The 12,172-nt window shown below is 44.0% G+C and overlaps 1 protein-coding gene across 1 annotated transcript in view; it reads left to right on the top strand.

Moving 5' to 3' along the window:
• Nucleotides 1-12,172, top strand: part of cacna1g (calcium channel, voltage-dependent, T type, alpha 1G subunit) — a 518,682-nt gene that overhangs the window by 301,496 nt on the left and 205,014 nt on the right. Inside the window, 4 exon segments of the mRNA XM_034194509.1 lie at nucleotides 433-584; nucleotides 1,533-1,718; nucleotides 6,516-6,630; nucleotides 7,333-7,488. Of these exon segments, the coding sequence (XP_034050400.1) occupies nucleotides 433-584; nucleotides 1,533-1,718; nucleotides 6,516-6,630; nucleotides 7,333-7,488 (609 nt within the window).

The following is a 12,172-nucleotide window of genomic DNA, read 5'->3' as shown; positions in this document are numbered from 1 at the left end:
TAGTGAAGCTTAGAGCCAGCTGTCAGTGATCACCTTAGTATTTTTTCTACTTTCCTGTAGAAAGTAGAGTTGAGGTTTCTTCCTCAGTATCATCAGAGGGAGTTTTTTCTTACCACTGTCGCCTGTGTTCTCACTCTGGGGGTTGGTAAGTTTAGACCTTACTCGTGTGAAGCGCCTCGAGGCAGCTTTGTTGTGATTTGGCGCTATACAAGATGAAATGAATTGAAATTAAAACCAAGCACAGTAACCACTGGGCCAATTTGCAGTTATTAGAAAAGTCGTCTTCTTTAGTCTGTTGGGGGTTTAGTCATGACATTTTACAAGTATGTCCAATACCACTGGGTGAGGTTCAGGGTGAAGCCAGTCAACCTGGAGAAAGCAGTCACCATAGAACAATATATCCAGCTCCTGTCTTCTTTTGTGTCTCTGCAGCCTGATGAGTTGACCAATGCACTGGAGATCAGCAACATTGTGTTCACCAGCCTGTTCTCCCTTGAGATGCTCTTAAAGGTTTTGGTCTATGGGCCCTTCGGCTACATCAAGAACCCCTACAATATCTTTGATGGCATTATTGTGGTCATCAGGTGAGCAGCAGAGGAGGATGTAGTGACATCTGTTTGAGCTGTATTTACTTCTTTTATTGTGTCTGGTTTCAATAGGGCTGGTCATTGTCTCTGGGATAGAATAAGTCCAGATTTCCAATCTGCTCCTCAAGCATCCTCTCACTAAAACCTCCACTGCCATCTCTCCTTAATATACATACATGCCTCTACTTGTATGTCATCTGGACCACCTCCCTTTACACTCTTCATCCTCTTCATAGTTGTTTTCATGTCCTGCTTACTAATACATCACACTTTCTGATTCACTCTATGTATGTCATCCAGCCTTCTCTTCCTCACATTTTCTTCATTCATCAGCTCCTCAAAGTACTACCTCCACCTTTTCAACACACTCTCCTTGCTTGTCAGCACATTTCCATCTGTGTTTGTATCACCCTAACCTTCTGCACATCCCTTCCAGCTCAGGTCCTCTGTCTGACCAATCAGTATAAGTCCTTTTTAATATAATACTTTTAATCCTAACTTATGACTATAAACATACAACCCAAAGATGTGATCATAACTGCAAGCATAACAGCAATAATTGGTTGTCACTGTTTTTATTTGGGTGGTCATATCAAATATTTTTTAAGTACTCTAACAAAGCAACTAATGGTTCTATTTATAGGTGCTAAGCACCGCCCTCTGGCGGTCATCCAGAATTCATAGAACTGTAGTTACATACATAACTCTCATTTTATTATTATGAATGTATGATGATTGCAAAATGCCCCATTTATTATTTATTAAACAACACATTAAAAACCATTGCTCTAAATATTGTTTTAATATATGAAATTATTCTGCAATTCTAAACTTTCACACTTCAGAAATTATATCTGTTTTTAAAAGTGTACAATAGACATAATGAAAATAGCAGCAGGATGGAGATGTTTCTTTGTTTTTAATCTGTGTATTTTGTTCAAACAGTGTTTGGGAGATCGTGGGTCAGCAGGGTGGCGGTCTGTCAGTGCTCAGGACCTTCCGGCTGATGCGGGTTCTGAAGCTGGTCCGTTTCATGCCGGCGCTGCAGAGGCAGCTGGTGGTGCTGATGAAGACTATGGACAACGTGGCCACGTTCTGCATGCTGCTCATGCTCTTCATCTTCATTTTCAGGTAGGCAGAGAGAGAGAGAGAGAGCGAGAGCGCCCCCTCTCTGCCCAAACCTAATGATCGCGAGCTGTCAGTTCCTTATGCTAATGGAGAAACGGCATCAAAGAGAGTCAGTCAGTGTTACGTGAAGAGACAAGGATCCAGGAGCGTGAAATAAGAAGCGTCGATGAAAATGAAAGCACAGATGCGTGAACATGCATCAGTGAATCAGCAGCAGGTGACTCGAGGACCACGGATCACTGTCACACACACGATTAGCATCAGTGTCCCCCGATCTGGACCCACTGACACACCGCTCGATCTAAATCAAGACGGATTGGAGTTCAGCTTCAAACTGGGTCATAATGCCAGCTTTCTGTGTCCTGATGTGGAAGTGGACTTTCTTACCAAGTCTGCTGGAAAAGACTTAATTACAGGGATCAGAAGACTTTTGGTCTTTTCCTCAGCTGTTTGTCTAAATTACACACATGACCACGGACAGACTGAACTTCACATTCATGAAGACACAGCTTTCAATTCCTCTCTCTGTTTTTCTCTTCATTACGATTTCAACAGTTCTTTCCATAAAATTCCTTTGGAATTCAAAAACAGCTTTTAACCTCCAACCGATTCTATCACTTCTCTTTTCTGCTCTTTGGGCAACAGTGACACCAGCTTATATAGTTCTTTCTTTCTTTTTCACTTTTTAATATTTTAATATTCAGCTGACATTTGTAGTGTTTTGCTTTTCCTCCACTTTCTTCCTGTCTTGTTCCATTTTTTTATTCTTTTGTCCTTATTTTTCCCTTCCATCTTTCTTTGCTGTCCCTTTTGTCCTTTTTTCTTCCTTCAGTCATCCTTCTTTCCATTCTAGCCTTTTTAACCTTACCACATTTCCTCCTTCCTTCCTTCTTCCTGTGCCATCCTTTTTACATTCTGTTTTCTTTCTTTGTTTCTTTGTTTTTTGCTTTTGTTGCCTGCCTTCCTTCCTTAGGGCCCTGTCCCACTGGCGTTTAGGAGGATTTGCGGATGGAATGCGCACAAAAGTGGCCCACATCCGCCAAACAACCGCAATAACCATGTAACATTCCTGTCGTCTGCAGAGGCACGCATGTCCGCAGCAGGATTTTTGAGCCGCAAAAATCCTGCTGCGGATGGGAGCTTTTCACAACAACTCGCTCCGTGTGATCAGGTCCGTCATGTTAACTTGACTGACAACCGGAGCCAGCGAGCGGAATGGAAGCTCCTCCTATTTGATGACGCACCAGGGTGAATTTTCACAGCAAAAGCAGAGCGACACACCGGGCAAAGGAGGCGCATCCGTCGCCACGCGACCCCCGCAAATTTGTAGCATCTGATCGCGCCCAGTGTGAACGCGGCATTAAATAGATGAAAATCATCATCTATTTTTGGCATTCCTGCTCCTGCCCGCTCCTGTTCATTTTTATTCCCATCCCATCCCTATCATGGGATTGATAACATGTTGACTCCCATCCCGTGGGAATCCCTCAGGAATCACGTGACCCACAGGAAGTCTCGAAAAATGTCATCCTCTAATGGAGACAGAGTGGGCATGGATGAAGCGAGTGCATCACGGCCGCTGTGCCTCTCATGTGGGCGCCTCTGCGGTCGCCTTCGCTTCTGTTCCCTGTTATATCCGCTTTTCTTCCTCATGTATTCGCTGATCCACCCCGTGACATTTGTCATTTCCGCCCACCTTTGTTGCGGACGCTCAGCTTTTGTCTCCTCATTTCATGCGCAAATCCTCCTAAACGCCAGTGGGACAGGGCCCTAACATTAATCCATCCTCGCTTTCCTTCCTATCTTGCCATCACTTTATTAATCATTTTGTCCTTGTTTTTCCTTAAGTCTTTCTTTCTTTCTTTCTTTCTTTCTTTCTTTCTTTCTTTCTTTCTTTCTTTCTTTCTTTCTTTCTTTCTTTCTTTCTCTTTTTAATATCTTAATAATTAGCTGATGTTCTTCCTGGTGTTCTTCCTTTTTCTTCTTGTCTTGTTTCTGCTTCATTTCCTCCTCTATTTGTTTGTTCCTTTCTTACTCCATCTTTTTAATTCCTTTGTCCTTGTTTTTCCTTCCATCTTTTCTTTGCTTTTTCCTTCAGTTTCCTTCTTTTCTTCCTTTAATCCATCCATCTTTCCATCCATGCCTTCTTCTCTATCCTTCCCACTTTTCTTCCATCCTTCCCGTCTTCCTGTTCTACCCATTTCATCCTTCTCTTTTTTTTAATTACATTCTGTATTTCTTTCTTTCTTTTTTCTTCTGTAGTCTTCCTTCCTTCTGTCTGTCATCAGTCCATCTTAGCCTTCCTTCCCACTTTAGGACCCTGTCCCACTGGGGAGAGGATTAATTGTGCATGAATTGAGTACACAAATTCTGGGCATTCGTTGTCGTCCCCAACAAAAATGGCCAAAAATGACAAATGTCCCAGTATGAATTACGGATATATTAATAATATATAGCGAATATATGACGAACAATCACGTAGTATGTAGTGAGGAAATGGTTCAGACACACTGTGATTATCACGGCAGTATTACGGGTGTATTATGAATGCATCGCGCACGTGTTGCGCTTGCACGGCATCTGCATTGTGGTCATAAAGAAGTGCACTCGGGCCGTCGGCATCACTATTCATACCAACAATACAGCCTCTGGAGCAAGTGCTGGACTTGGACAAGTTGATTGGAGTAAAGAAGCAGTTAACAGGGCGAGTGGTGACATCAGCGGATCACATTAGAGCGCAGCTCGTGTGAACAATTATAACAAGAAGGTCAATCTGTTATAAACATAGGAATAAATACTGTAACAGCTGCAGACAAGAAGGAAAAGACACGCAACTGTTTTATCAAGCCTTGACAATGTAAACAAGTCAAATAATTAAATTGACAGGAGGTTTGGTTTGGACACAAATGCAAGACTCACAAACACAGGTCTGGTTGACAAACTTTAGTGGAGTGACAAGCAGTGGTCGGTACACGGGTAGACAGTCCAGAAAACACAGCAGCAGAATTATTAACATCAGGCTTTATCGTGGTCGGAACAAACGGGCAGGTGGTCGAAAAACACTTTGAGGCAGGCAGGACTATGGAACATGAACGAGAGCTGGAAAGAAGGCACAGGGCGCATCAATCTGGCAAAGAAACAAAGCAGAATGAGCAGTATATATGCACCCCAGTGACGAGCTACAAATTGAACACAGGTGAGCATGGAAAGCACTGGAAAGGGGGGCGTGACCAGGGAGAGAGAGAGACAGACACGCCCACCTGTTAAAGAGACAGAGAGACCCAAACAGAAGGAGACAAACAAAAAAGAAGACAGCTTACACATAAAAACAGACTACAACCAAGAAATAAAAGCAGATCAAACACACCTCCTGACATAAATTGACTGCATTTATAAAGCGCTTTTCCATCTGCATCAGACACTCAAAGTGCTTTACAATTATGCCTCACATTCACCCCGATGTCAGGGTGCTGCCATACAAGGCGCTCACTACACACCGGGAGCAATAGAGGATTAAAGGCCTTGCCCAAGGGCCCAGAGTGATTTTCCAGTCAGGTGGGGATTTGAACCCATGATCTTCTGGACTCAAGTCCAACACCTTAACTACTAGACCATCACCATCACCTCCCCTAACCATCACCTCCCCTAATTACCTTTTTAGACAGCTCAAAATGCTTCTGCAGCTGGGCTGTTCACGCGAACGGCCCAGCTGCAGCTTTGACTCAGGAAGTGATTAGAGTCGTTTTCAACAGCCAATTTGCAGAATAAAATGATTAATCCACCACAAAATGATTATTTTATATATGCAGCATCCAGCACAGAGTGCGTGGCAGCCGGTAGAACAAAGAACAGCGTCCAGCTGTGAACACAGCGCATCTGATTTGCATCCGCCGCAAATCAGATGCAAAGCAGACGTAATAAAAACGCTTTATTCGTGGCCAGTCTGTATGCAGTCGCTACAACTTATTTTAGTTTGTTATGTGGACATGATGGGCACACAAAATATCCGTTTTACACACTGTCCCAGTCCGCTGCCAAGCCGCAAATCCCTGTCAGTTGCGGATATCAGCAGAAGACGGCGAATATACAGCGCATAGATTATGTATTGCGTATGAATTGCGTATATATGGAGTACGTATGTAAGGCGGATGTCATCTGCAGCCAAAATTTTGTGCAGCTCAAAAATCCTGGCAACGGAAAAATGTGCCTCTGCGGATAATTGCTGACGTGTGCCGGTGTCGGAAGACTCATGCAAGCATGTTTCACGCATACTGCGGATGTTAAGCGAATATGAGCTAATTTTGTGTGCAATCCATACGCAAATCCTCCTAAACCCAGTGGGACAGGGCCCTTACATTCTTTCACTATTAATCCTTCTGTCCTTGTCATTCTTTGTTTTTCCTTTCTAGTTTTCCTTCTTTCCTTTTTATAGTACCTACCTACCTTCCTTCCTTCTTTCCTTCCTTCCTTGCATCTCTTTCTGAGAATTATTTTTCTACTTTTCTCTCCTCATCCTTAATTTCTTCCAGTTCCTTCATATCTTCTTTTTTTCCTTCCTTTATCTTCTTTCATGCCCAGTTTTTTTTTTTTTCTTGTGTTCTTTCTTCCTGTCTTGTTAGTATCTTTGTCAAAAGCAGAAGTGGATGTTTTAAAATAAAATTGTTGTTGTTGTTGTGACTTGGCCTTTGGTCTTCGTCACCGTGGCAACGTTGGATTTCATCCCATAATTTTCTCTTGCTGATGGATTTCGTGAAGTGTTTGATGTAAAAGTTTTTCCTCTCCTCCTTCATCCTCCTGCAGCATCCTGGGGATGCATCTGTTCGGCTGTAAGTTTGGGTCGGAGAGAGACGGAGACACGCTGCCAGACAGGAAGAACTTTGACTCTCTCCTCTGGGCCATCGTCACCGTCTTCCAGGTGAGAACAGACCCCCCCCCCCCCATCTCTATCATGCCGCTAGGTGTGTATACATCAGTTAAAGTACCTCAGGAGGTGTCAGATTGATCATCATCCACTTGCCGAAGTGCCCTTGAGCATGTCGGGTAAGATCTTCCTGTTTCCATGGCACCACACGAGCTGACAGAACCCGTCCTCAGTCCGCTGCAGAAATGACAATTTCCTCATGGAGTGATGAATAAAATATTTCTTCATTGCTCTTGTGTCCTCTCCTCCTCTTTTTCATCTTCATCCTCTCCATCTTCATCTATTTTCCATTTCCAAGAATGTTCTGCTGTTTCCTCTTGCATCGCGTCACCTCAGATTAGCCACTCAGCCCTCTTTGGGATTCAACCCCCCGCCCTTTACAGTACTTATCGGCTTTAATATAGTTCATAATTCAGTGGGACTTGTGATGCGGGACAATGGAAAGTGTCAGCGTGTCCCTGTGGACAGGCCCTCGTAGTTTTCTGGAGTTAATCTTTAGTCAGCAGCTGCAGTTACACCCGTGTTTTAAAGATACCGAGAGTAAAACATCACCAATATGTGTAAAAATAAAGATGACAGAACTTGGTGGAAGCATGCGAGGAGTTCACAAAATCACACTAATGAAGAGGTTAACAGACTCAAAGGGGGGCTCTAACTGGAGGTATGTTCTCTCCTTTCTCCTTCCCTCAAATTCAGATCCTGACCCAGGAGGACTGGAACAAGGTCTTATATAACGGCATGGCCTCCACCACCCCCGTCGCTGCGCTCTACTTCATCGCTCTCATGACCTTTGGGAACTACGTCCTCTTCAACTTGCTGGTGGCTATCTTGGTCGAGGGTTTTCAGGCAGAGGTGTGCGTGCACACACACACACACGCACGCATGCACGCACACACACACACACACACACACACACACACACACTTGGATTATTAAGGTTTGCTGTTTGCACTCAAATTACTGACTTGTTTTGTTTAAAATTCAGTCAAAAGGTCACCTTTTCCCAAGACTGCGTTAAACCAATTAGCCTCACTGGGGGGGTGGGATGGGGTGGGGTAGCACCACCACATTTTACATAAATTTCTCACGTTGCCAACTTTGAAGTTCTGCTGTATAGATTTGTAGTTTGAGGTGGCTCCGCTGAAAGGATATTTCCAGACAGTTTTAAAAAATTACAATATTTCTAATTCAAAATGTGCCGCCGTGCCGTCCCTCGTGCACCTGAATGATCCTGTCAGATCTCAGACGTTAAGCAGAGTAGGTCCTGATCAGTATCTGACTAGGAGACCACCAGGAGCTGCACACATTTCTCCAGGTACAACTGGAGTTGCATCAGGAAGGAAATTCTGGGTAAAACTTTTGTCAAATCTCAATCCAAACCTTTACTGGATCCACTGTGGTGACCCTCAGCAACTGGGCGTGGCCCAAAGCCAAAATACCTGTCACCCCCCGGGACGCTCAACTTGTGGTAGATCTATAGAACATCTACATCTGTGTAGTTATAGTGAGTGTTGGTCATTACTTTTATCAACAGGGAACACAAAACTCAAAGATTTCAGAGCCCCTGGTGGAGAACCTGGAGTCCTGACACCATTCATGAACTTGGTGGAAGGTGACATTTGCTGTAGCTCATCAAGTTAAAGGGGATGGAGTTTCCCAAAGTCTCCAGATTTGTCACGACTCACTTGATGGGATTTTTAGTCACAATGGAACATCAAAAAGTTGGGGTGGTGGCCAAGTAGTTAAGTATGCTTGTTTCCAGTGCACATGGTTCCTGGTTCAAGGCCACCCCTGCGTATTGTTCATGGAATGTGGAATTGGATCAGGAAGGGCATCCAGCGTCAAACCAGTGCCAAATCAACTTAGAGTGAAACAAGGGAGAAGGTGGAAGGACTCACTATGGAAGGTCAAACAGTTGGCAAATCCAGTGACAAATCACTAAATTGGCAACTTTGGGCCACAGATGAAATTGGTGGGCTGTTAGGAAAATGTGAGGAAAACACAAAAGTACCTGTTTTCATGCTGTGGAGTAGCTTTTTTAATATACTGTCCCTCAAGATCATGTAACTTTAAAACATAAAGATCAGTTGTAATAAAAACAAAGTGCACACAACATGCGGACAACATGCACACAATGTGCACATAATGTGAACACAAAGTGCACACAATATGCAGACAACATGCACACAACGTGCATATAATGCACAGACAACGTGCACAACAATGTGCAAACAAAGTGCACACAACATGCGGACAACATGCACACAACGTGCACGTAATGCGCAGAAAACGTACACAACAATGTGCAAACAAAGTGCACACAACATACGGACAACATGCACGCAACGTGCACATAATGTGAACACAACATGCACACAACATTCAGACATGCACACAACGTGCACATAATGTGAACACAACGTGCACACAACATGCAGACAACATGCACACAATGTGCACATAATGTGAACACAAAGTGCACACAATATGCACATAATGTGAACACAACGTGCACACAACGTGCACACAACATGCACATAATGTGAACACAAAGTGCACACAACATGTAGACAACATGCACACAACATGCACATAATGTGAACACAACGTGCACACATGCAGACAACATGCACACAACATGCACATAATGCGAACACAACAGGCACACAACTTGCACATAATGCGCAGACAACGTGCACAACAATGTGCAGACAAAGTGCACACAACATGCAGACAACATGCACACAACGTGCACATAATATGAACACAATGTGCAGACAAAGTGCACACAACATGCACACAACATGCACATAATGCGCAGACAACGTGTACAACAATGTGCAGACAAAGTGCACACAGCATGCGGACAACGTGCACACATGCACATAATGCGCAGACAACATGTACAACAATGTGCAGACAAAGTGCACATAGCATGCGGACAACGTGCACACAACATGCACATAATGTGCAGAGAACATGTGCAACAATGTGCAGACGTGTACAACAATGTGCAGACAAAGTGCACAACAATGTGCAGACAAAGTGCACAACAATGTGCAGACAAAGTGCACAACAATGTGCAGACAACGTGCACACAACATGCACATAATGTGCAGACGTGTACAACAATGTGCAGACAAAGTGCAGACAACATGCAGACAACGTGCACATAATGTGAACACAATGTGCACATAATGCGCAGACGTGTACAACAATATGCAGACAGAGTGCACACAGCATGCGGACAACATGCACACAACATGCACATAATGCGCAGACAACGTGTACAACAATGTGCAGACAAAGTGCACACAGCATGCGGACAACATGCACACAACATGCACATAATGCGCAGACAATGTGTACAACAATGTGCAGACAAAGTGCACACAGCATGCGGACAACGTGCACACAACATGCACATAATGCGCAGACAACGTGTACAACAATGTGCAGACAAAGTGCAGACAAAGTGCACACAGTATGCGGACAACGTGCACACAACATGCACATAATGTGCAGACAACGTGTACAACAATGTGCAGACAAAGTGCAGACAACATGCACACAACGTGCACATAATGTGAACACAATGTGCACATAATGCGCAGACATGCACACAACATGCGGACAACATGCACACAACGTGCACTTAATGCGCAGAAAACGTACACAGCAATGTGCAAACAAAGTGCACACAACATGCGGACAACATGCACACAACGTGCACATAATGCGAACACAACAGGCACACAACTTGCACATAATGCGCAGACAACGTGCACAACAATGTGCAGACAAAGTGCACACAACATGCAGACAACATGCACACAACGTGCACATAATATGAACACAATGTGCAGACAAAGTGCACACAGCATGCGGACAACATGCACACAACATGCACATAATGCGCAGACAACGTGTACAACAATGTGCAGACAAAGTGCACACAGCATGCGGACAACGTGCACACATGCACATAATGCACAGACAACGTGTACAACAATGTGCAGACAAAGTGCACATAGCATGCGGACAACGTGCACACAACATGCACATAATGTGCAGACATGTGCAACAATGTGCAGACATGTGCAACAATGTGCAGACGTGCACAACAATGTGCAGACAACGTGCACAACAATGTGCAGACAACGTGCACAACAATGTGCAGACAAAGTGCACACAGCATGCAGACAACGTGCACACAACATGCACATAATGTGCAGACAACGTGTACAACAATGTGCAGACAAAGTGCAGACAACATGCAGACAACGTGCACATAATGTGAACACAATGTGCACATAATGCGCAGACGTGTACAACAATGTGCAGACAGAGTGCACACAGCATGCGGACAACATGCACATAATGCGCAGACAACGTGTACAACAATGTGCAGACAAAGTGCACACAGCATGCGGACAACATGCACACAACATGCACATAATGCGCAGACGTGTACAACAATGTGCAGACAAAGTGCACACAGCATGCGGACAACGTGCACACAACATGCACATAATGCGCAGACAACGTGTACAACAATGTGCAGACAAAGTGCACACAGCATGCGGACAACGTGCACACAACATGCACATAATGTGCAGACAACGTGTACAACAATGTGCACATAATGTGAACACAATGTGCACATAATGCGCAGACAACATGCACAACAATGTGCAGACAAAGTGCACACAACATGCGGACAACATACACACAACGTGCACTTAATGCGCAGAAAACGTACACAGCAATGTGCAAACAAAGTGCACACAACATGCGGACAACATGCACATAACGTGCACATAATGTGAACACAACATGCACACAACATTCAGACAACATGCACACAACGTGCACATAATGTGAACACAACATGCACACAACATTCAGACAACATGCACACAACGTGCACATAATGTGAACACAACGTGCACACAACATGCAGACAACATGCACACAACGTGCACATAATGTGAACACAACGTGCACACAACATGCAGACAACATGCACACAACGTGCACATAATGTGAACACAACATGCACACAACATTCAGACAACATGCACACAACGTGCACATAATGTGAACACAACATGCACACAACATTCAGACAACATGCACACAACTTGCACATAATGTGAACACAACGTGCACATAATGTGAACACAAAGTGCACACATGTAGACAACATGCACACAACATGCACATAATGTGAACACAACATGCACACAACATGCACATAATGTGAATACAAAGTGCACACATGTAGACAACATGCACACAACATGCACATAATGTGAACACAAAGTGCACACAACATGTAGACAACGTGCACACAACATGCACATAATGTGAACACAACGTGCACACAACATGCACATAATGTGAACACAGTGCACACAACATGTAGACAACATGCACACATGTAGACAACATGCACACAACATACACATAATGTGAACACAACAGCCACACAACTTGCACATAATGCGCAGACAACGTGCACAACAATGTGCAG

Source organism: Thalassophryne amazonica, chromosome 18, assembly GCF_902500255.1.
Source record: "Thalassophryne amazonica chromosome 18, fThaAma1.1, whole genome shotgun sequence".
Taxonomy (NCBI): Eukaryota; Metazoa; Chordata; class Actinopteri; order Batrachoidiformes; family Batrachoididae; genus Thalassophryne; species Thalassophryne amazonica.
Note: the sequence above shows the minus strand (reverse complement) of the source record. Positions and strands in the feature narration are given on the sequence as shown.